Source organism: Recurvomyces mirabilis, assembly GCF_035927965.1.
Source record: "Recurvomyces mirabilis strain CCFEE 5264 chromosome Unknown scaffold_12, whole genome shotgun sequence".
NCBI classification, from domain to species: domain Eukaryota; kingdom Fungi; phylum Ascomycota; class Dothideomycetes; order Mycosphaerellales; family Teratosphaeriaceae; genus Recurvomyces; species Recurvomyces mirabilis.
Window position 1 is genome coordinate 641,778 of NW_027041946.1, and position 24,024 is coordinate 665,801.

The 24,024-nt window shown below is 53.1% G+C and overlaps 10 protein-coding genes across 10 annotated transcripts; 4 read left to right on the forward strand and 6 right to left on the reverse strand.

Annotated features, from left to right (window-relative positions):
• Nucleotides 1-1,005: 1,005 nt before the first annotated feature.
• LTS14_005258 (uncharacterized protein) lies at nt 1,006-2,415 on the forward strand (the record flags this gene model as incomplete). Its single annotated transcript, XM_064837956.1, has 2 exons — nt 1,006-2,228; nt 2,286-2,415. The coding sequence occupies 2 exons, from the start codon at nt 1,006-1,008 to the stop codon at nt 2,413-2,415; spliced, it is 1,353 nt and encodes a 450-aa protein (XP_064694660.1).
• A 151-nt stretch (nt 2,416-2,566) lies between these two features.
• On the reverse strand, nt 2,567-3,647 carry LTS14_005259 (uncharacterized protein; the record flags this gene model as incomplete). Its single annotated transcript, XM_064837957.1, has 3 exons — nt 2,567-3,313; nt 3,378-3,532; nt 3,644-3,647. The coding sequence occupies 3 exons, from the start codon at nt 3,645-3,647 to the stop codon at nt 2,567-2,569; spliced, it is 906 nt and encodes a 301-aa protein (XP_064694661.1).
• Nucleotides 3,648-4,442: 795 nt separating this feature from the next.
• Nucleotides 4,443-5,678, forward strand: SEC62 (Translocation protein S62; the record flags this gene model as incomplete). Its single annotated transcript, XM_064837958.1, has 1 exon — nt 4,443-5,678. One exon carries the CDS (start codon nt 4,443-4,445, stop codon nt 5,676-5,678), a length of 1,236 nt encoding a protein of 411 aa, XP_064694662.1.
• Nucleotides 5,679-6,231: 553 nt separating this feature from the next.
• On the forward strand, nt 6,232-7,444 carry LTS14_005261 (uncharacterized protein; the record flags this gene model as incomplete). The annotated part of the gene is made up of 3 exons (XM_064837959.1): nt 6,232-7,009; nt 7,134-7,268; nt 7,329-7,444. The coding sequence occupies 3 exons, from the start codon at nt 6,232-6,234 to the stop codon at nt 7,442-7,444; spliced, it is 1,029 nt and encodes a 342-aa protein (XP_064694663.1).
• A 421-nt stretch (nt 7,445-7,865) lies between these two features.
• Nucleotides 7,866-10,449, reverse strand: LTS14_005262 (uncharacterized protein; the record flags this gene model as incomplete). The annotated part of the gene is made up of 2 exons (XM_064837960.1): nt 7,866-8,903; nt 8,953-10,449. 2 exons carry the CDS (start codon nt 10,447-10,449, stop codon nt 7,866-7,868), a joined length of 2,535 nt encoding a protein of 844 aa, XP_064694664.1.
• Nucleotides 10,450-11,004: 555 nt separating this feature from the next.
• On the reverse strand, nt 11,005-12,241 carry LTS14_005263 (uncharacterized protein; the record flags this gene model as incomplete). The annotated part of the gene is made up of 3 exons (XM_064837961.1): nt 11,005-11,832; nt 11,863-12,097; nt 12,150-12,241. The coding sequence occupies 3 exons, from the start codon at nt 12,239-12,241 to the stop codon at nt 11,005-11,007; spliced, it is 1,155 nt and encodes a 384-aa protein (XP_064694665.1).
• Nucleotides 12,242-12,497: 256 nt separating this feature from the next.
• On the reverse strand, nt 12,498-16,480 carry SPF1 (putative cation-transporting ATPase 1; the record flags this gene model as incomplete). Its single annotated transcript, XM_064837962.1, has 2 exons — nt 12,498-13,103; nt 13,160-16,480. 2 exons carry the CDS (start codon nt 16,478-16,480, stop codon nt 12,498-12,500), a joined length of 3,927 nt encoding a protein of 1,308 aa, XP_064694666.1.
• A 691-nt stretch (nt 16,481-17,171) lies between these two features.
• LTS14_005265 (uncharacterized protein) lies at nt 17,172-20,065 on the reverse strand (the record flags this gene model as incomplete). The annotated part of the gene is made up of 2 exons (XM_064837963.1): nt 17,172-19,910; nt 19,964-20,065. 2 exons carry the CDS (start codon nt 20,063-20,065, stop codon nt 17,172-17,174), a joined length of 2,841 nt encoding a protein of 946 aa, XP_064694667.1.
• A 1,365-nt stretch (nt 20,066-21,430) lies between these two features.
• On the reverse strand, nt 21,431-22,246 carry THI80 (thiamine pyrophosphokinase; the record flags this gene model as incomplete). The annotated part of the gene is made up of 1 exon (XM_064837964.1): nt 21,431-22,246. The coding sequence occupies one exon, from the start codon at nt 22,244-22,246 to the stop codon at nt 21,431-21,433; it is 816 nt and encodes a 271-aa protein (XP_064694668.1).
• A 146-nt stretch (nt 22,247-22,392) lies between these two features.
• Nucleotides 22,393-23,410, forward strand: MIA40 (Oxidoreductase; the record flags this gene model as incomplete). The annotated part of the gene is made up of 2 exons (XM_064837965.1): nt 22,393-22,594; nt 22,647-23,410. The coding sequence occupies 2 exons, from the start codon at nt 22,393-22,395 to the stop codon at nt 23,408-23,410; spliced, it is 966 nt and encodes a 321-aa protein (XP_064694669.1).
• Nucleotides 23,411-24,024: the final 614 nt, after the last annotated feature.

The following is a 24,024-nucleotide window of genomic DNA, read 5'->3' on the forward strand; positions in this document are numbered from 1 at the left end:
GTTGTCACCGAGACTGACAGACTGCTTCCAGTGATACCGACTGTATCAGTAGGAACACCAGAAAGGACATCGCTGGCTTGCCTCCCGTGTACGTGTAGCTGAGAGGACGCCTGCGTTAGTCTCTTGTTGGCGGGCTGGCTAGTCAAGCTTCCACTCGCAAGACTGGCGAGAGACGTCTGCGAGCTTGGGAGTAGTGCCAAGCTGGTAGAGTTCAAAGACGGACTTGAGCGACCTAGCTCGAACGGGCACAAGCTCCATACTCGTCGACTGGCATCCCAGTACAAGTCCACTTCAAATCGCCGAAACCCAGTGGCAAGCAAGTTTGAAAGACACCGTGCCGCCGCAGCATCCTCGTAGCGCTGTCGTGGAAAGCAGGCTGCCGTCAAGGACACACCCGGCAGCGTCACGAAGTTAATAGGAATCTGTAGAGACAAGTCTCTCTGTGACTATCCTGGTGTAAGCAAGGGAGAGGGATTCCATGTGGCATGCAGGCTTACAAGAAGTGCTATGAACTCTGTACCTTTCGGTACAGCGCCATTGTCCGGGTTGTACAAAGACATCCAGTGCTCGTGGAACTATGCAGTTCAATCGCACTCATCTGCCTATTGATCTTCTTGACGTTGTAGTTCGATATTGCGCCATGCCCATGAATATGCCGGTATACCATCAACGAGAATGCGAAGGATCTCAACACGCACGGAAAGATATGTACAATTGAATGGAAGTTGTAGTCGAACGTCAAGAGTCCTACCCGGTGCCTGGTGAAGTTGACGTGAAGATCATCATCGTCGCTAGCTCCGACGATCTGTCCAATCACAGCTTCTGACGAACGACCTGGCCAGGAATACGGCTCTCTCCATCACATCGCTCATCCACAACAGCAAGATGAATCGTACCGACCTTGACGAGTCTCTGCTAATGTTGTGAAAGTCCTATTGCTCGGGTGATTTCTGTAGCTCTTATCGCCCACCAAGCGAACCTGAACTTCCAAAAAGGCATGAATCCATGGCACAACCGAATGTAAAGACAGAAGTGAAGCCCAACTTCCAACCACAACCTCACGTCAGAACCCACTCCGAAGCTATCTATCACGGTCTACCGATCCTCCCGACAACCACCAAACCCGAAGGACACACTGCCATCATCACAGGCGCAAATGGCATATCAGGCTCCCACATCCTTCGCCACCTTTCTGCCAATCCAAGCCGCTGGAAACATATCTACGCTTGTTCCCGCTCGCCACCTGCCAATGCTCCTCGATTGCCCGACCATGTGACCTTCGTCTCGGTGGATCTCCTGTCCTCTAGTCCTGGCGAAATAGCGTCAGCGTTAATTCAGGCAGGATGCCAGAGGATTGACTACGTCTTCTTCTTCGCTTATGTCCTCGTGACTTCCGAGGAAGACGGTGGGGCCCTGAATTGGGAGGATGAGAGACTAGTACAGAAGAACACGACTCTTCTCGCGAACACTCTCGATTCCCTCCCAATCCTTGCCTCTGAAACAGGTAGTAAACTACCAAAACGCATCACAATCCAATACGGCGGCAAATGGTACGGTCTCCACTTAGGTCTCCAACCAGTCCCCATGCTCGAAGACCCCGAACGCACCGGCACGCCCCAACCACCTCTCATACCCGGCTACGAGGACAAAAACCTCTACTACACCCAACACGCCGTCCTCACAGCATTCTGCACCGAGCACCCAGAAGTAACATGGACGGCGGGTCTGCCGCCCTACATAATCGGCTCTTCGAGTTCGACGAGCACACCTCAGACATTGCTCTACCCTCTCCTTGTCTACGCCAGTGTGCAGAAGTACCTAGGACGCTCGCTGGACTTTCCAGGGAGTGCTGAGGCCTGGCAGGCGCCGCAAAGTCTAGCCGATGCGTCGTTGAATGCCTTGCAGTATGAATGGCAAGCCCTGTCACCACAAACGGAGAATCAGATGTTCAATGTGAGTAATGATGACACTTTCAACTGGGCTGTCTTCTGGCCTGTGTTTGCCAAATACTTCGGGGTGGGCTTCACTGGCCCGGCGGACACCACGACATCAGCACAAGGCAAAGCCAGCTTCTCGTTCGTGGTATGGGCCAACGACAAGAAGAACCAAGTGGCATGGAAGGTATTGGCAGCTACGCACAGTTTGCAGAGCGACAAGTGGGATAATGTTGGTGCCATATTCGGCCGAGCAGACGGTGCTTTGACGGATACAGGGGCGAAGATCATGAGGTGAGTAACATATCATGAATCGCGGATGGATCTGGACACTGACTCTTCTGATTGCAGTACTATGAAGGCCAAGAAATATGGCTGGTTCGGCTGTGTTGATAGTATCGAATCCATAATGAAGATCACCAAAGAGTTCATCGAGCTCGAGATCATCCCGGATCCAGCGAGGATCTCGCTCAGAAATTAGGGAAGCATTGTGGTCCATTGAACAGTCAAAGCAGTCAAGAGGCATTCGACGCCGTGTCCGGTGTACACCTCCAGTATAGGACGTTGCCACTGGACCAACCCTAGCTACGATATACTTCGCAAATCGCTGAGCGCAAAGGACTGCATGCAGTTCAGAGGTCAGTAAGATATGTAGACCAAGTCATATGGACCATTCCGCCCACAGCCACCGTAAAGGAAGCGCGAGTGCGGCACGGTGAGTAAGAGGTCGGAGCATCAATCTCCTTTGCACAAAATAGGCCAATAACCACGGGTGTGTCAATTGTGGCCAGAGTGTAGGCAAAGTTGGGAAGGAGAGTAGGGGAGAGTGGAAGGACGTGAGAGGAAGAATGGTGAGCGAGGAAATGATGGGTACGAAATTTGGCTTCGAAATCTGGTGACGATGCACTATCTGCGCCAGACGCCGATCGCATGCTCATGTTGCTGAGACTCGTAGTCGTGAATGATGTTGACGTGATACATGCGAAGCATTTTACTCCGAAGGAACTACGGCTCGTTAGTACTGCTCTCTGCAAGCGAAGATGCGTATCCTTACTCTCAATCTCTCCACTGTGAATATCGTCGGAGATAGCCTTAGGACTCCGGCCATCAACCTGGCAACCAGTGCTAAAGGCTGTGCCCAAGATCTCCAAGACTGTGCCCTGCAGGTCCTTGGCCATGGACTTGAAGCGCATGGTGCGGGCGATGGTGATGATCTCGTCGAGGGGGATGGACTTGGTGTGCTTGATGTTCTTCTCCTTCTTGCGGTCGCGCGGGGGCTCCTTGAGGGCCTTGATGACAAGGGAGGAAGCAGATGGGACGACGGAGACGGCAGCTTGACGGTTCTTGATGGTCAGGCGAACGGTGACGCGGAGACCTTTCTGTTGTGCACGTGGTATATTAGTGTCTGTTCGTCTTGCTAGGTGGGCTGCGGTGCTTCCATACCCAGTCACCCGTAGCCTTGGCGATATCTTCTCCGACCTTCTTGGGCGACAGACCGAGAGGACCGATCTTAGGAGCGAGAGCGGACGAAGCACCCACTTCACCGCCAGTGGCGCGAAGGTGAATAATCTTCTCCTCGTTGGGGTCGAGCTTTGGTGCTGAACATCATATCATCAGCATTTTTGTCTCGAGGTCGCCTCAGTCGTCCTTCCAGTTGTGCAGGAGCCGACGAGCCGAGGAGCCATAAAACGATCGAGGCGATAACTTACCCATGGCTAGTGAGCAAGATTGTCTACCTGATGATCGAGTGTTGAAGGTGTTGATGAAAGTGAACGGGTGTGCTCAGCAACAATGGCACTTGCAGCAGAATTGGAGAGGCTTTTTGCGGTGTGCTCGGCAAACGGGATCACCCGTCAGAGAAATCTTGGCACCACAACTCTCTACTTCCTCACTCACTCTTCCTTCACCCACCTCCGCCCGCTCGGCGCTCTACGAAGCGCCTTCTAACGTTAGGAAGTGGATAGGCGATAATATACACTGCGCACTGGAAGCTTTTGAAACACACCTTGCTGAAAGTCCTCTGCCCTCTTCACATGAGTCCGGTCACAGTGCGGACTCTTCGTAATCTTTACCTGAATGTCGACGGTTAAACGCTCATATCTCAAGGCGCCGCGCGGAGACTGCTTACCAAAGATCCATCCGGGAACACGCGATCTATGGCGGAGCACAAGACAATTCGAAAGTAAGCATACTGCCGGCGTGCTTGTCGTTAGCCCGTTTGAAGGGTGTTTGAGGATGGACCGCGCGAAGGCATTAAGCAGAGGCCAGGACATGACGGCTTAGTATAGCTTTGGGTAGTCTGTACTGGCTAGGTCCGTAGCATACTGTTGAGTATCTACACGGCCTTCGTCGCGACTTGTGAACACGATTGCTAGAAATCTCGCCAAGCCAGGCTTAGTCAGAGTTTCAGATGTTGCGAACTTTATCCTGTGGCTACGTAACAAGTGGCTCTCTACATAATCTCTTCAAACCATCCGCTTCCTAGGATTGTTACCCTTTTCCGCCAACATGGCACAGCCTGGCCCCCCACCGACCCAACAAGGCGGTCCACCGCCAGGAATGCCCCAATTTCAGCTTCAACCAGGCCAGCAACCCACTCCCGAACAAATTAGAGCGATGCAACAACAAATCGCCGCCGAAGCACAGAAAGCTGGCCTTTCCATACCCGAATATATCGAGCGAGTCAAACAACAAGCGATGCGAAACCAACAGATGCAAATGCAGGTGCAACAGCAACAACAAATGCAGCAGCAACAGCAGGGCGGAGGAGAGCGACCGGGCCAGCAGGTTCCAATAGCACCGGGTCCTCCTAAGCCTGAAGCACTCGCCATGGCCGCTTTCCTACGAAATCAGGATCTCAAGATGCGAACATGTATTTTCCAAGAAAAGCGAAAAGACATGTTCAAAGTCAAACGTGCGATCCGTGCCCTTCACACCCCTGCGTACGAGAAGGCACGGAAGAAGAATCCACTCCTCCCAGAAGTCAAGGACAGAGTCAGCGCGGAAAACGCTTTCAAACTCCTGCCTATGTCTTTGTTGGCGTTGAGGGTGCTCAAGATCGATGAGAGCGCGGGACATGAAGGACATAACCATGGGAAGAAGAAGAGAGTGAAAGGAGTGTGGAATGTAAAGGTTGAGCCGCAGCAGGAGGCGGGGGATGAGATGTATTATGTCTGGCTATACGAGGGCTCGCAATGGAAGAACAAGCTCTACGCCGCTGGTGCGTTATTCTTGATCCTCGCCGTGGTCTTCTTCCCTGTCTGGCCATACCACTTACGACTTGGGGTGTGGTATTTGAGTATGGGTATGCTTGGCCTCCTGGGTCTATTCTTCGGCATGGCGATTGTGAGGTTGATACTTTTCTTGATTACAATGTTCGCTGCGCCACCTGGATTGTGGTTGTTTCCGAATTTGTTTGAGGATGTGGGGTTCTTTGATTCGTTCAAGCCTGGTTGGGCGTGGCATGAGGATGAAAAGGCCATCAAGAAGAGGAAGAAGGAGGAGAGGGAGCGGAAGAAGGCGAAGAGGGCGGAAAAGGCGGCGGGTGGTGGGAAGAAGGAGGGAAGTGAGAAGACGCCTTTGCTTGAGGGTGCTGGTGGGCCGCCGCAGAATGTGTTTCAGCAGCAGCAGGCGACTGCGCCGAATACTGGTACGCCACAGCAAGGTCAGCCAGTTCCTGCTGGTCTGGTGTCTAATGTGCCGCCGCGCAAGGCGCAAATAGAGGAGGTGGAGGACGATGAGTAGAGCAGATGTGCACGTCTTCGTTAGATAAAAGTCCGTGATGCAGAACTATACTATGAAATGATTGCGCCACCGTTGTGCAGGAACTCGACTCAGAGCCCCAAGGAGAACTGTTCTGGACTATTGGATTTTACTGCGGACATGAATGCACCTGAGTAGATGTGTGGGTTTTAAGCGAGGAGCCCTCGCGTTTCTCCCGTCGAATAATCCTAAAGCTCAAGCTGCAAAATTACATGCCCAGCTACTTGCCCTTTACGGTTGGACTCCTGACTTTGCCCATGTGCAACTACCCTATAAAGCTCTCTGTTCGAGATCACGATGTGCTTCATCCATCATATTGATTTAACGACATCATACCACGGAACGGCTCAACGCGCCGCTGCAATCCCGCAAAGCTAATGCATGACATGTCGATCATTATCGATCGACCTTAGCCGCTCGGTGCCCGGTTGCACGGGTCTTTTGAATCTGGGTTCTTGAGCAACATGCACTACTAAATAGCATGTCTACAGTGCTATATATGATCCGGCGCCCTTGAGCGTAGGCGTCTCTGGAGATGCCCGAAATGCAACAGAATCGCGATAACCGGGCTTCGCTGCTGGCCTCTGTCACCGCTGCGGCTACCAACCCAGATCCGCACCAGCCTTCCTCACTTCCACCCTGGGTTCACATAAACACAAGCAATAGCACTAGAGACATCCCAAACGCTTCAGTACTCCCGCTCGTAACCCCTGAGAACACGCACCAAACTCTTCACACGCACACGGGCAAAAGGGGACCGGGACGGAAATGGGACTCGCTACGGACAGCAGAGCCCGCCCTTTTGTCGGCAGACATCCACACTCACCAAGAACGATGGCGCGACTTCATGGAGTCTGGTCCAAATGCCGTGGAACAACAACGCCAAGCACGAGTCGTGAGCCAAGCCTGGATGGACGAGAATATGCCCTACCTGAACCCCGGCTGGAAGGAAGAGGACGAGTGGGTGGTGGACGGCTTACATGGTGCGGGAGCCGGCGGGAAAGGTTTCAGCGGCCTTATGTACGGCGGAAAGTGGCTCATCAGTCCCGAGAGGCAGGAGAAGACGATCCGATTATTCTGGCGGCTGCTACTCAAGAACCCCTTCGTACCACTCGCGTTTCGCCTTACAATCTTGGCGTTTAGTGCGGCTGCGCTCGGGGTGGCGGCCACAATATACGTGTCCGTTTTGCGGGTTAACAACGATAATGACCCGAGCAATCAGTGTGCGACGAGGGCGAGCACGTATATGGCTATCTGTGTTGGCAGTGTGGCGATTCCTTACTTGTGTTATGTGACCTGGGATGAGTATATGAGTAAACCGTGATTCTACCCTTTCCCAAATTGACGGGCAACGATCCGAGCTGACATCACACAGACTCGGCCTCCGCTCCGTACCGACAAAGGTGTTATTGTTACTATGCGACCTCTACTTTGTAGCTTTCGCCGCATCAAATATCTCCCTCGCCTTCGACGCGCTGTTCGATCATCGCTGGGCCTGCTATGACGAACAGTATGCCATCATAGGAGATAGCATCAACTACAAGGTCCCGAGCACTTGTCCTAATAACCCTGGTAAGATGACCGCTTACCATCATGGTTGTAAGGTCAAGATGTGCTGACAGCGCGCTCTAGACATCTGCAGGAGACAAGTCACGCTGGCCGCTATCCTGCTTATCTCTCTTTTGGCCTGGCTCATCACGTTCAGTCTCTCCGTCATGCGGGTAGTGGAGAAATTGCGTCCGGATTAGAAGTGCGGTGCCTCCACCACTTCCGTCAAAGAGAAGATGCACTATGCTTGGGCTGAAGAGCGCGCGAGTGCGTCGTATGCTCGAAAGCCATTCGGCGTCTCTGATCTTGTTTGCTTTATCTTGGTTTGTCCTTTGCGTGCTATTGTTGATTTAGCGAAGGCGTTGGGGGTCGTGCGCGAGCGATTGTTGCAAAGCGCTCGGGTTCGTGTTGGCATGCTACGATATCATGACACTGCGCGAGAGGTCTCAACGGCGACTACTTCCGTCGAAAACGGCAAAGAGGATATGGGACAGGATACTAAGCTGGAAAACTTCAAAATGGTGGACTAAGACTGTATGCTGGAATAGATTCGCTGTACACAACGCTATGGCGTATAAGTCTCGTTGAACGATGTAGTCTTCTCCACGATCGTCTCAAGTCCTATGAACCACCCCAACTCTGCGGCGTATCAGCCATCTCAAACGTGATATTCCTCGCGCCAACTATCTGCCCATGCGTCAACATCGGCCTGTCGACCGCCAAACCATCGACCCACAACCCCTTCACAAACGGCATCGTAGGTGCACCAATAGCGGTAATAACAAGCTCACTCTCCTCTCCACCAATCCCACCCGTGGCGGCACCAGCAGGGAACGTGATACTCACCTTCTCAAAGAAAGGCGAACCAACGACATATTCATCACTGGCGGGATCAACAGGATAGAACCCCAAAGCAGAGAAAACGTACCACGCGCTCATCTGACCCAGATCTTCATTCCCACTGAGACCGGCGGACGTAGCGTTGTAATTCTCCCATGCAATGTCCCTAGTCAGATTCTGTGTTGAGGCTGGGTAGCCTATCGCAGCGTACAAGTATGGAACGTGGTGGGACGGTTCGTTTGTATGATCGTTGTGGCCCTCAACAAAGTGCTCGTCGAGTTTCTGCTTCAAATTGGCTCGACCACCCATCATGTTTGCGAGACCACCAACGTCGTGCATGACGTTGAAAGTGTAGACCCAGTCGTCTCCTTCTGTCCAGCCTTGATCAGAGCCCGCCCAGGTCTCGTTTGCATTACGAGCTTCCATAAAGGTTGTATTGACGTTGTAGATATTATGGTAGTTCTGACTCCTCTCCATCAGCTTCTCAGCTGTGCTATCGTCTCCTGCGTGAGTTGCAACGACAGCAGCGGCATAATCGTCAAAAGCGTAATCGAGAGTACGAGACCCGCTTTCGGCCCACTGGTCGTTAGGGACGTAGCCTTTGGGTATATAGGCCGTTAGACCTGCGCAGACTTCATCTGGAGTATAGCCTTCACGGTCGTAGTAAAGGAATTCCGTGTCGTTTATTGGAGGCTCGAAAGCATTCTTCTTGACAGCCGCCCATGCTTTAGCGACGTCGAACGTGGTGAAGCCTCGCTGAAGTGCGTTGGCTAGCACGGCGTTGACATGGCTGCCGATCATGATGTTCGTCTCTACTACCTGCGAGGTCATCAGTGCATGGACGGCACCAAAGGTCGTCAGGACTCACATTAGCCCACATAGGCAAACGTCCACTCCAATCATATATCTTCAGCAGACTTCGCATCATGCTATTGACTCTTTCCGGCGCAAACATAGTGAGCAGACTATGCTCCGCTCTATAAGTATCCCAGATACTCCAGCTCTGGTAGTAGCTATCGTTCGCTGTATGCACATTATCTGTATAACCCTCGTAATACGTGATCGTCAACCCGTCCGCGGTCAGCGGTTCCGAGAAGTCAGAGGGGTATTGGAGAGCATGAAACAACCCGGTATACCAGACAGTGCGCTGATCGTGATCAGAGTCTGTCTGATTGACGCCTGAGATGGTCACACGACCCAGCTTCTCGAGCCATGCTTGCTTCAAGCTCTCCACTACTTGTTCGAACGTGGTATCATCTGGGACTTCGAAGTCTAGATTGCGCCGTGCTTGCTCAATACTGACGAACGAGACTGCTGTGCGGGTCTCGACACGGCTAGTATTAGCTGCGAACCTCACGTATGCGCCAAGATGCTCCCCGGAGCCCGAGACAGCATTCTCTGTCATATCGCTGCCAAGGGATGTTCCAAACGATTCGAAGGGCTGCGAGAAGCGGGAGACGAAGTATCCACTGAACCCTGGAGCACGATATGGGCCAAGAGCATAGTCTTGACGCTGAGGATTGCTTCCCGAAACTTCTCTGTGCAGTTCGTCGATCTCAATGTGGCCAGTCCAGTTCTGCCTCGTAGCCTGTATAAACACATAAGGCGTATCTTGATGTCTGCCAGCAGGCCAGTGACTTTGCTCGTTACAGGGAAAGTCCAGTCGAAGGAAGCCAACATGAGACGTTGCTGTCAGAGCAGCGTTGATAGTGGCGTTGTGGTACGCCGAGATTGATGCATCCCCGGCTGGCCAATGTGGTGAGCCTGTAGGCTCGCTAGCAGCCTCTGCTCGTCGAGTTCGTCCGTTTGCGCCTTCGCTGACTTCACTTGGCACAGGCTGCGCACCGCCAGGCACCGGTGAATAGATGCTCTCGGTCAGATTTGCACCAGCCTGAACGCTTTCCGCCGAGAACTCGACCTCGTACACGTACGCTGTGCTCCTTTCGTTCTCCTTCGAGAAAGCATGAGCTCGCTGCTCGAACAAAGGCTCCACCTCACCCAGTCCCGGGCTCAAAACGACTTGTCCAGATTCACCCATCCAGATAGCGGGTTGATGCGTAGCCTGAAAGCCGTGGATGTAGCCATCCATATCATTGTAAGGACATTGTGAGATGAAATTCTCCCTGGTCTGTAGGGTCCATCGGGTCATGCCAAAAGGTGGTGAGACGGACGGGATCATGCCACCGTTGCCATTTGGTGTGATACCATAAGTCCCGATCTTAGGGTTGACATATTGGAGGACTCCAGCATTGTCGTGGTATGAAGATGTGGCATAGACGACAGGTAGAGCTAGGATCTGGGACAAGCGCATCTTGACGTCTAGGAAAGAATCGAGAAGGGAACCCACCTGCTCGAACAGCGCCATGGTCTTGTATTCTATATCGAACGTTGCCGATCATGTGGTCAGCGAAGCATGTTTATCGTTCATCCTTCCCGAAGGTGGAGGACGAAGAGGAAAAGTGAAAAGCACTGCGGGGAAAAGTGCAGGGCAGTGGAGAAAATGCAACATCAACGTGAACGTCTTCAGTCGTCTTGATATATATCATCTCGCCATTTGGAAAGCTCCCCTCCTTCGTGGCCAAGTTGCAAGATTGGTGGGTAGCCCCGGCTCCGGCTGGCCCATGTAATCCAAGACCGATAGCACGATTGAAGAAGCACTGTAGAGCACCGACATCACGTTGGGCGAAGGCCTAGAGAACGCTCCACGTCCGGAGCATTACTATCTCGCTACAAAAGTTGCGGCAACGCAGCGATATACTATCAGCCAGCATCGTGTATACACAGCGATGTGCTGGCATTTTTGAGGAGACCGCACTTCGCAGTCCTTGCCTCTGGTCACCCATCGTACTACTACCTCGTCTTCGAAGCTCAACCCACCTCAAGCCGCTCTGGAAGAGCAGACATGGGGCAGACTATGCCTCTAATCGAGCTGCACAAGATTGACGACTTGTCCGCCATCGCCATCGTTGTCGCTGTGACCATCAAGCTCGTCCTCCAGCTTCATGATGGCCTTAGATACGGCATGGAACATGGTAGGAGCACCCGGTGGAATCCTCAAACCACGACTCTGTTGGCCGTCTAATCGAGCTTGTAGCTCAGAGAGCTTTGTGTCGTCGAAAAATGGAGCTGCGATCGTGAGAGTCGCTTTCGCAGCAGCCCGCTCGCTCACATCAGCCTCCTCGATAGCAAGTGGGCGGGGCACTGACGCAGCATCCGTCATGCTTGGCAGCATGGCAGGGTATCTGTGATCGAGGACCAGCAAGCTATCGAGCTTGGAAGGAGCGGTCAGGTCTGGAAGGGTTGCCGAAGTCGATGGCTTCGTAGTCACACCGCTGGGAGTCTTGGCGGATGCGCGGGCCTTGAAGACTCTAGAACCCTTCCCCATCCGCCTCTCGGTTCTCGTCAACATGGCTTCAGCACTGGTTGGCTTCCCTCCCGCCAGCCAGGCACGGTCAGCATCAGAGATCTTCTTGGACGAATGTGCCTCGTCATCAATTCCCGCCTCTTCTTGCTTTCTGTCCATCGCAAGCTTATACGCAGGCTTCTCATCCTCCTCGGCAAGCTGCCGAGCAAGCCTCTCATCCGAGTCAACCTGACTACCGTCAAGGATCGAGACCTGACCAGCCAGCCAAGCGAGATCCATGACTTCATCCGGCCGCCCGTTCTGCCCTATCTTGCTCTGGCGGAAGCGGTTTGGGAAGATCGTGTACAGGTTGCCCTCGTCGATCACGAAGCACTGACGGGAATCCTCCGACCACCTAGCTTATTGGAATCTCACTCCCACGATGATGACGTCTTCAAGGTACAGATCGGTGAACCACACGCCGTCGAATGTGCAGTCCTTGAACTTGACGTTGACGAAGGTGCAATTGCGAAGCTGTAGGCCTTTCCCTTCGAAAACACATTCCTTGAACAAGACGTTGTCGAAGAAACCCGAAACGCTGTTTTCCTCGAAGGAGAAGTTGTAATTCTCGTTGGTCCCAATCAAGTAGATCTCGGTGTTGGACTCATTTCTGCTAGGCGTCAGTGATGTGCATGCTCTGGCGGATCATGTTGACAGTATACACTCGGCTCGCGCGTCCACTTGCCATCGTCGCAAACAGCTCAGCTGCGCCGGAGTGGATAAAGACCGGATCCTTCGCTACTTTGTTGGCCATCATCGCCACGAAGGAGGGGTGCGATGTGATGTTTGTGAGAGAGGGCGGAGAGAGGGAGAGCTCAAGTTGAGCTAGATCTGCAAGATTGGCCAGTGCTTCGGTGGGGCTGCAAACGGGTCAACAAGGAAGGAACGATTCCGTCACGTGCCTGAGCGGACGACACATTCGTACCTGCCCGGAGTAGACAAACCACACATCGAAGATATGATTTGTAGTAGACAGCAATAAAATCTATACATACTATCAGGAACCGACTCTAAGCCTTCCCAGCCTTAATCTCCTTTTCCTTATCGATCTTCGCCTGCTCCGCTTCCAACCTCACCCTCTCTCTCTCCAACTGATCCGGCCTCCGAACCGCAATATCCTTCGGCCTGAAATCACTGAAAAGCGTCTTCAGCGCCTTCTCCACAGTCCAACACCCCACATAATCCAACACCATCACTGCCGTCAACGTCCATTTGAATTCGGAGTTGAATGGCACAAGCTTCAACTTCTCATTGATCTCCGGCACGAACTCCGTCGCACAGCTGAATGCTACACCCGTGACGAGCACGATTCCCCACCACATACCCTTGTTCTCCCGGATGCTTTCGCGGAAGGGGCGGCCTTGGTAATTGATGGCGAAGGTGGAGATTTGTTGAATGAGTTGGAGGAGGTAGATGGCGCTGTTGAGGAGGGATGGCTCGAACTCCCCTTCAAGGTCGATAATGGAGCGGTCCTTTGGTGGCTCAAAGCGGTGGACGACGTTGGAGATGTAGATTAAGGTGATGATGTGGACGGCGAACTGGGCGAGGACGGACGGGATGATGTACCAATTCCAGATGTTGTTCTGGGGACGTTCTTTGGAGAGGGCTTCAACTGGCTGCAGAATCTGTTAGTACGTGCTTTCGGAAGCACGATGTAGGAAGAAGGACTCACCTTCGCTCGGGAAATGCTCAAGAAGCAAACACTCATCAGCATACCACTAATCGTCACCTGCCCATCTCCAAACTTGATACCGTCAAGATACAGCACACTCAAACTATACGCACTGATCAAGCAGTTCAGCGCCAGAATCTTGTACATCTGAATCGTAGCCACGAGCGTACAACGACCTTGGCGGATGATATTGGGTATAGCGATAACATTAGCAAGCTTGCTGGTGAAAGGCGCAGCGACAGACGCATCACCGAGTTTGATGGTAGGAGGTTCGTCATCGTTGAGCTGTTCCTCCATCATAGACATGGAGAACTTCTCGGCCATTGCGCTGGCAGCATTCTGTGCCTTTGCTTGGCGAGTATCCTGTGGAGCTTTCGGCTGTGCCACTGGTTGTGGTGGTGGTGGAGCGACCTTGGCGACGGTACCATTCGCACTGCCATTGGCTTCCTTATCACCACCTTCCGCAGCAGCGAGAGTAGCTTTCGCTGTGGCCTCGCGCTCCATGGCCTTCTCATAATGCGGGTTCGACGGGCCTTCAGGGTACAGATGAGCGATATGGATCGGCACAGGCGGTGGAGGCTGATTGAAGCGCGTCATCATCTGCACTTGCTTCTCGTAGATCTCCTTCATCTTCGTCTCGCGGAAGTGCTTGGCGATCTTGTCCATGTCGGTCTTCGTGCCGTTCAGCAGCGCAACACCGACATGAGCTTGCTTGAGGGCGCCAACATCGTTGGTACCGTCGCCAGCCATGAGTGTCGTATAGCCCATCTCCTTCAGACCAAGCAGGATCTCTTCTTTCTGCTTTGGTGAGACACGAGCGTAGACCCACGTATGCCTCAGCAGACTTGGTAGAGCCTTCTTACCCTTGAACTTCGCCAGGCCATAGCCGGTAACACAGATGTCCTTGTTCTTGAGGATCTCTGGGTCAAGCTCCGCGTCCGCATCAACAGAGATGTTGACCTTGTCGTCCACACTGCGCCAGACAAGGTTATTACCACTATCATCATGCTCCGGCGCGTCCAAGACCAACACATCTCGATCTACAATCTCAACCTGCCTAGCAACATAGACTGCAGTCAAAGGATTATCACCAGTAATCATGACCACACGATGACTACTCTCATTCAGCATGCGCACGGCCTTGACCGCATCGTCCTTGAGCGGTGTCCGCAAAATGAGGAAACCAGCAAAGTGCAGATCACACTCGACCTCCTCACGCGTGAGATCGTTAATACGACTCTGCTTCAGCTCTTCACCAGTCTTGAGGTACTTATATCCAAGCGCAAGCACACGGGCGCCATTCCTGCTGAAGTACTTGTATGTCTCCTCGTACTTCGGCGGGATCTCAACAAAGAACTTGCGAAGTGTCTCGGGCGCGCCCTTGGCACCAACGAAAGTATTGCTGATTTGTCTACCAGTAGATCGATCCGTGATGATGGCGGTAGCGACAGAACTCTGGCGTTTTAGCGCAGAGGAGAATTGGAAGCGGCGCTTGATCTGCACAATCTCGGAAGGTCGGCTCTTCTCGCCATGAGGCTTGGCAGAGAGGGTATCGTTCTTGCCTAAAGCCCAGCCTAAAGAGTCGAGCGTAGCACGTTCCATCGGCTCACCGACCACATCGCCCTCCTCCAGCTTCACCAAAGCATGAGCGGTGGCAAGCGTCAAAGTGGTCTCGAGACCGGTATCTGTGATCTTAGTCATAGTACTCTGTGCGCCATCGGCCTCAGCAGGGACACCCTGCTGACCCAGACCTAAGCCAGCGATACCCTCAACGTTCAGGTCCTCGCCGGTCAAAGTACCAGTCTTATCGAAGCAAGCGACATCGACACGTCCAGCGAAAGGTATCCGGAAAGGTTCTGTGCAGAAAATGGCATATTTACTCAGCGCAGCCAGACTGGTATTGACGGCCAAATTCAGCTCCATAGGTAGTTCTGGCGGTACGACAGAAGTGACAATGAGCACGCAGTCCAGAAGCAACTTCGAGCGCTTGCGATCTTGCTTGACGCCTTCTTTCCAGACGTACCAGGATGCAGCGACGGCGAAGACGCACAAGAAGAGGATGAAAAGCAAAGCTTCGACGTTATTGGCGCTCACACGCTCGGTCGAGTAGATCATCGTCCGGACCAGAGCGCCCTGATTCGTCTCGAAGCCAGTCTTGATCACTACAGCCAAGGCACCACCGTCAGGCGCGGCAGGTACACCAGAAATAAACTTGGCCACGCTGCCATCCGCCTCTTGCGCAGCCGTGCCGTGTTGAATTTGAAGAACCCTTGTACCGCCCCAGAGGAAAGCGTTCTTGTCCAGAGCCTCAGGCTCGATATGCGCGTTGCCGGGCCTCAACTGAATTGACTCCTTCAGGACCGGTGTACTCTCTCCAGACAACATGGCTTCATTCACAATCGCACTGCCCTCGATCAAAAGCATATCGCAAGCCACCCCACTATCCTCCTTCGTCCTGCCCACGGAGACCAAGTCTCCCGGCAGCACGGCATCACTCATCACCTCTGTCCACCTCTTCTCCCGATAGACGTAGACCTCGTACGGCTTGATGCTCATACCCCGGAACTCCTTCAAAGTCCTCTGCCTCTGCCACACCACCGTGCTCTCAAACACGACCAGCATGAAAAGCGTGAACAGCGAATAATACCAATACTCGTCCAACATCCACAGCCCGACACAAAAGATCTGAAAGACGAAGAACGGCGCGACCGCATGCTCCTTGAACAATTCCGTGAAACTCGGGACCGGGATGTCGAAGGTGTTAGGACCATAATGCTGCTGGATCCTCTCAATCTCACTCCTCTTCTCCAGACCTTTGCTCTCCTGAAACGATCTGATCAAAGGCTTTGGCTCGTTATCCATCGCGAACTCCAGCGGCGCAAAGGTACCCTTGTCCGCCTCGTACAAGAAGCGTCGTTTCTGGAACAGGAAACTGATGTTCTCCCGCCCACCAACCGAGTCGCGCTTGATAGGACATATCTCCGCTGTACCCGCGTTCGCTCCAGGAATGACCTTGATTAATCTAGCACTTCGCACGGAGTTGGCGCGGGTAGTGGTGAACAGGGCGTTGATATTGACGTTCCAGAAGGTCATGAGCCATACCAGACTCTGTAGCGTTACGATCGTGCCGGAGTAGACGAACGTCCATTCTTGACCGTTGATGTACTTGTTGTAGCTCTCGTTGGGAATGTAGTAGGCGAAGAAGATGGGCCAGATGATGGTGAAGGGCCAGACGTAGAGGTGGAGGAAGGTGGGGAGGGGGTTGTGGAGGGTGGCGGACTGGATCTGAGGGTTGTTGACCAGAGGAACCTTGGACGCCATCTTGATGGAGCGAGGCAGACTGTGGCGCGTCTGCTGCGTGGGGTGGTTGAAGGAAAGGTGATGGTGGACGGCGAAGTGGCACTATTCTGCAATCTGTTCTCGAAGACCAAAGATGCTGGCAATTTGGACCAATCACCTCACCGTGCAGCAAGCGGCGGACGGCGAACGGAAGAGCCGTTGCCGACGGGCTTTGCCAAGAGGATAAAACATTCACTTTACATTTTGTCTTGACATGTGATTAAAACGTAGTACAAGGTATGAATAAGTAGGACACAGGCGATCCTTCATCGACTATCTACATGGTCATTCCGCCCATTAGTCCTCATGACCGGCTTCGCGGCCTCGCAAGGAGATGCTCTGGTCGATACTGCATACGTTAAGCCACTCTCCTCTGCAATGCCACTCATAATGATCGTCCCGTGTTTTCGCTATGCGGGTAGTAGATCACCTCTATGTAACAAAAGCAAGGCTCCACTCCTCGCTGTGCCCAAGGGGAGATGGAACCTGGGCTGCTGCCTAAGGCAAGCAGATGCTACGCTAAATTCAATGAACGCTGGACTATCTAAAGTAAACCATTTCGGCAGTAAGCCTATGGTGTTGTGACGTGCTTCCCTCGCCGTAGTAGAGATCCCGTCGCCAGCCAGCTGTCCGTGAGAAGACGTGAAGATTCCCCAGTCAGCACTGCCTACCACTAAAAGGCATAAAGCTGCCGCAGCGCCTGCTCCTGTGGAGGCGGAAGATTGTGCAGATAATCGTCCCACCCACCACCAATCAGACCTTTGTACTCAGACAAGACCTTCTCGAAATTCTCGAGGGGCCCATCCCCTTGCATCCCAGTCAAGAAGAGGCCGGGCGCATTCGCCATCTCGGCCAGGAAGTTGAGGAGGCACTGCTCCATGGCTTTCGGGTTATCGAGGACGACCGACGCGAAACCCTTGTATGCGTGGCCTTTCTCGTCAGTCCAGGAGACCTTCTGCATCGCGTTGAGAAAAGGGACAGCAAAGTTGGCCAGGTGCGGAGCCAGCTGTTGATGGCAGCCGATACCCAATCGTCCGAGCGCAATGGCGGCGTTTTCATTGAGCGAGGCAGGTACATTCTCGGTGAACATGATCAGGGCTAGTTTCGGCAGTAGGCGATCGACGTATGGTGCCATACCGCTACCATGCCTCATGGCGATTTCCCCGCACGACCAGCAAGCATTGTTAATCACTCTGAAGGCGGTTTCCGGATCATCGCTGGTTTGGCTGACATCGAGTTGATGCATGATGATTTCTATCAACGTCGGAAGATAACGCTGTAGGCGCGGGAAGATATAGATGGCACAGTCTCCGAGCAACGCGTAAGCTGATTGGCGAACGTCGTTGTTACCATCCTTCATGCAGTAAGCTAGGAGCTCGAACATATTCGGATTCGCCGTGGCCGCAAGCTCGGAGCTGAACTGTTCATCAAGAGCCTGAATAATGCTGCTGAGAAGATCGAGGCTGGTAACCAAGAAGTCCTTGTCTGGCACATCGTGGTAAGGCTCGTTAGTGGCGATCTGCCCGTCCTCCAAGTTCTGCTGGATGATCTTGATGCATCGCATAAAGAATGGTCGAGCGAAGGGAGTGAACGAATTACCCAGTGCTGTGGCCACGAATGCCAGGCACTCCAGTAATGGGAATACCTCTCTCGAGGCATCCTGCACTTTCTCCCACCGAGCAATCAGCGCTGGCATCAGGACGTTGACAAGCTCCGGCTTTGCGAGCTCAGGCCCAGCATACTCTGCCAGGGTCTGCACGCAGTCGTAGAGGATGTACATGTTCTTATCCTTGTAGCGGCTGAAGCACTGCACGAATTGTCGCACGATCACGCCAGAGTATGGTGTCAGCTGCACATTAGCAGACTCCTCAAGAGTAGCGAACGCAGAAGCTGCTCCTTCTTGAACCTTCTTGTTGTTGTCCAGCATGCATTGCAGTATGCCCTCCATCATAGGCTCGAAGAATTGCTGCTTCCCAGCAGCGTCCAGGTGTGACGCCCACCCAGCAAATCTGCTCAGTGCCCAGCATGTAATTTGTCGTACCACAGGTTGCTGATCTGTGAGCAACGATATCATATATGGCACCAGCTTTGGCAGACTTGGCTCGATCTTCTCCATGCAGCCTGGTCCGATGGCTCCGAGGGCGAGCACTGCTGCCTCTCGGTTCTGCCAGTCCTTATGCGCGAGACTCTCCTCAAGCCATGGTAGCGTCACCTCGAAGACTGGGCCTCCAAAGTGCGATGCAAGACTGTCGAGTGCCGCTGCTGAACACTTACGAAGATTCCATTCATCCTCGGGATCTGCATCGAACTCATCATCGTCCTCCTCAATCTCGCCCTCGTCAAGATCATCGTCCTCTGCGAAAACATAGCCGTTCGCAGCCTCTTTCTTTTGACCGTTCGTAGGCTGCGTCGTGGTGGTCGTGGCCGTTGCGGTCGCTCTTGAAGTCTTCGACGTGGCGAACTGTGGCTTAATATCTTTCTCGTCGTCCTCCTCGTCTGCATCTTCTGCATCCCCTTCTAACCTGAGTTGATCATCCTCGCTGTAGATCATACTGTCTAGTAGCACAGGCACAATCTTACTCAGATAAAGACCAAGCGCATCTCGTAGCGAAGGCGCACTGCTTGCCTCAAAGAAGAACTCGGCGGCATCTAGCGCAAGCTCTTCGTTCTGGATGTCCTTTTGCTGTATGATGGTATAGTCCACAATACCCTCAACATGTGGTAGTAAAACATTCGGCATGCCGTCTGCAAGCAGAGCAAATGTTCGACAGACAAATCTCCGAACATCATCGTTGGTATCAGCGGTGAGTTGCACTACGTGCCGCAATATGCTGTCGATGTTCTCGCGTGCTGTGAGTGCTATCGGCTCGTTCAGGAAGACATTGATGGCAGAGAGTGATCGTGACCGAAGCTTGGGATTGGCGCTGGTGGTGAGCTCAAGGAACTTTGGTAGCAGATATGCGAGTGGCCGTCCTTGGTTGGGATAGTCCTGGTCGAGTGCGCGTTTGTTGTCCTCGCAGACCTTGAACAACGCACCCATTGCACCATCCTGCCCCTCAGCAGTAGTCCCGCCGTTCTCATTCGCCACCGTGGCAATCATGTCTGGTAGGGCCTGCGGCCAGCCAAGGATGCCACCCTGTCGTAGCACCTCGGTGACGACGTTGCCGACAAAGTTCCGGATCTGCGCGTTGCCATCCTGCAGGCCGGCCAGGATAGTTGACTTTAGGTAAATCTTGCTCGGTTCTGGGATTGTCCGGTATGAAGATCTTGCGTTGTTCTTGAGCATGATTGCAGCTGCTGATCGTGCCGCATGATATGCAGTGGCATCCAGACCTTGCGGTGGGGTTGATGTGACGGACAGATACGTTAGGTAGTTGTTGATGTCGGGCGAAGCTTTCGCTGATCTCAGCATCTATCAGACGTCAGCTGAGGCTTTCAGACTGCGAAGATCATAAGATCTTATACCTGTTCAGCGTTCTTCTGAGCCGCGATATCATGGCCGCTTAGAGAATCTCTCAGGAACTGCGATAGCTGGACCAGCTGCTGCGGTTGTGGTTGCCACGCCATCTTTGCGGTTAGATAGCAATTCCAGGAGTGCGATATGGGTAGACAGCAGTACGACTTGTCAGAAGGAAGTGCGTGAGGCGGGGCGTGCGTGTATAGAAGGTACAGTGACTATCATAGATCTATCCACGGGTCAGCAGAGTGACCAATAACAGCAACTGAACCAGCTAGGACACGGCACCGGCACGACTGACAGCGGAGATGTCCAGGCCTTGTGCCACAAGTACTCTCACCTCCCAGCTCTTTTGTTAGCATTGCATATCCTCCTTCTGCGCCAATGCTGAGGTAGTCGACACAATGGTATAGTACTTCTTGCGGATATAATCGCGACAGAACAGAGTCGCAAGGCGTGCTGAGTCGTAGATCCAATACTACATAACCTTGTGATAGGAATTACGCTGATCTTGCCGTACAACGATGTGGTGTGAGGTGCAGTCGTATGCGAGGACGTTGGAGAGAGATCATGTCAATTTTGCTGCGGGAAAATGGACCCTGAAACTCTCTGCCCCGCCGCATCGCGGGCGCATTGCCCTCACTTCACCTCTTTACTACCTCATCTGTCATCCTCGACTTTAGATTCTTCTCATGGCTTCATGATCGCGCAGATGCGACGCCATCGTCAATGCCGGAAGGCTCGTTCGACAAAGGCGTATGCTACGTTGAAGGCTGAGTGTTACGCAGTAGCATCTCGCCCGCACAATTACCAACATCACCACAGTATCTACAGCAAAGCTCTCGAAGAATATCTTATGATAATACGCAACGGACATCGTAAAAGTTCCATCATACCGCCGGTGATGGCATGAATAGATTGGCAAGCCATAAGACGCTACCGACTCAGGCATCTGACAAAAGCTATCATCCGATCTACATGTGAGGTCCCATCGGGATGCAATCAGCACGAGCCAAACGTGGACCTTGTCACCCAGGTGGAACGTCAACGCAAGGACCCACGTTCTGTGCAGGACGATGGCGCAGCCGTGTCACTCATGTCATTACTGCCACATCTGCCAGCCACTGCATGACGCAAGCCTATGCCACTCCTATCAGTGTCTCGTTACACCTGTCGAAAGCGACGGCCAGACTGAGCTTCCTTTTTGCAACCAAACTTGCTTCATCACCGCGCTGGCCGAGTGCTTGCATCGCCTATCGTCGCGACACAGACAATTGCACCACGTGGCACAAGCTGCCCTTCATCTAACAACAAAGCATTGTGTCAAGGAGAGGCTGATACGTTGCTTTGGCCGTGGCTTGGTTGTGCATGGCTGCCTCTTAGACTCGAGCTGTCTCTCAGGCTCACAGTCCATTTGTAAGAGCTGTCGCACTTTCTAACTCCCATACCAATATTGCCCAAACTTATAAGCATCATCAACCCATATCCCGCTCGACAGTAAAGAGCACAGCTCTATCCGTCGTGATTGTTATTTCGTCAGCCATGATATGATTACTCGTGCTCACTTGCCCACCCATTTCCGTAGGCCAGTCATCCACATCCCACTCCATACCCTTCGTGCTGATGACCGCCGGCCCATACAGCGGCAGAATACCAATATTCCGTCTCATCAATCCAGATTCGAGTGGCGTCTGCAACGTCGTGGTTCCTTCAGCCAAGATGACGCTAACACTCGACTCCGAGAACAGCCAGAACCGCACTTCGGCATGTCGTACCATCTGTTCTCGGTATAGCTCGTGGAGGAGGCCGATACCTTGATCTACTCGACCGCCTAGGCTCCCTAGGATGAGGATGTCTCTGATGTTTGGGCATTGCTCAAGGACTGTCTTGACCCCTTTACCGAAGTCGGTACTGTACTGATCCGGATCCTCTGAGATCTCCACGCCAAGACTCTTGTATCGTTGCCGGACTTTGTCATCTAAAGAGTCCAGGTCTCCGTGTATCAGGTTGGGAAGCATGTCTCGTAGACCCCCGATAGAATTGGTAGAACCGGAGTGAGCCAGGATGAGGTCATGCAGACGATTGGCACCTCCATCTGCACAGAGGACATAAGAGGCGTGACCATACAGTCTCTTCACATATTCGTAGCCGGTCAGTGGCGAGTTAAGGATGATCAGCGCAACTCCTGGGCCGGTACCATTGACTCGTCGCCCATCTTGAATGTCCTCCAGATACTGCGTTGGTCTCAGTACGGTAGCATGGCCATTCGTTGTTGTGCGACTGCCGGACATGATGCGGATGCTCAGGACAGAGGAAAGTGGAAGCCCGTCCATGCGATTTCGAGATGAAGTGCCTCAGGCATCCATGCTTTGCAACCAATGCATTTCTAATCCACGATCTCATCCTCTTCTCCTCTCGACTATACATCAAGCACATCATGTATCGACAGTCATTACGGACGGCGACAAGTTCGCTCGCAAGAGCAGTTCCCAGACAGCAAGTCAGCAGACGATGCATCAGCACAGCGCCACCACATGAGAAGTCGCGGAGCTTGAGGAGTTCGGCCGTGAGATGGGGGTTGGCGGGTGCTTTGGTGTATTATTACAATACTTCTAGTGCTTTTGCGGAGGAGCCACAGTGTACGTATCTCAGATTGATGAGTTCTGGGAGATCCGGCTAATACGAACGAAGATGCGATGCATGCGCCACCAGAAACATCACGAGAGAACGAGGTCTATCCCACCCTTGAAGCAGTCGCGGCGCAAAGAAAATCACAATCAACATCTCTATCGGCATCATCTAGCTCCCAGTCTCCATCAGTCGCTGTAGCAGATGGCGAGAGCGCGGCACCAGGGTCACCCGAAGAGCTAGAAGAGGAGGCAGGACAGCAAGGCGCCTTTAACGAGGAGACTGGCGAGATCAACTGGGATTGCCCATGCCTCGGTGGCATGGCAAACGGATCGTGTGGCGAGCAGTTCAAGGCGGCATTCAGTTGTTTCGTGTACTCGAAGGAGGATCCCAAGGGCGTGGATTGCATTGAGCATTTCAAGACGATGCAGAATTGCTTCCGGGAACATCCTGAGGAGTACGGCGCCGAGCTGGATGATGAGGATGCGCCACCTATGGCTATTGAGGGCGGAGACGACCCTGCAGAAGCTCCAGCATCTACACCAGCGCCTGCGGCAAAGCAATCGTCACCAGCCGAGCCAGAGCCGCAGGTTGCAGCGAAGTCAGAGCCTTCGCCACCGCCATCACTTGCCGCTGTGGGAGACTTCCACGACGGCAAGGCAGAGAAGGCCGCTGTTCACCGAGACGTCTCTCCCGCATCAGACAAGGCGATCGAGGGCAGGAGGGACCGCGCGATAGCAGCTACTGAGCAAGTCGAGCGGGATCATGGCACACCTACGTCGGAGTCGAAGTCTGCTGTGCCCAAGTCGGCACACGATGCGAGGTAGTGACATATGTATGAGATGTGAAGTGTAACTTATATTGTATAGCATAGATGTACCACCATACTCTAAAACCTTATCCATCCCTTTGACGATACAGCCATTTCCTCTCAACAATCTACCAATCAATAACTCTCACGTGAATGTGTACGGCAGAGTTGGTCCGAGCGCCCGCTGCGGTAAGATGCCTGCCTTATGACACACGAGTTAGTGCAAGGCTGCTGTCTACTTTCTCGAAGCACACATCCACCTGCAACCTCAAAACACTGCTTCGCAACTTCTTGACCATCCTATAATCTTCCTGCGTCACTGCGTGATCTCACACTTTTTCCACCTGCAGCAAGAACTCGCGACAACGATCCCTCTCACCATCATCTCCGCCACTACTTGCCTGACGTCCTGCAGTAGCTTGTGATACCTTCACTCTGCAGCTCGACTAGCAGATCTAGAGGATCCTTACCGGCTGCCAGCGTACAGGGGCCCTCTTGACTCACACATCACTGCTCTGCAACGCCACCCGCCGGTGGCTCACTCAGAAGCCATAGCAGGCTCGAAGTCAACTACTTTCGGAGCACCATCCACTCAACCCCCTCCCAGCTCACGCCAGAAACGACCTTTCA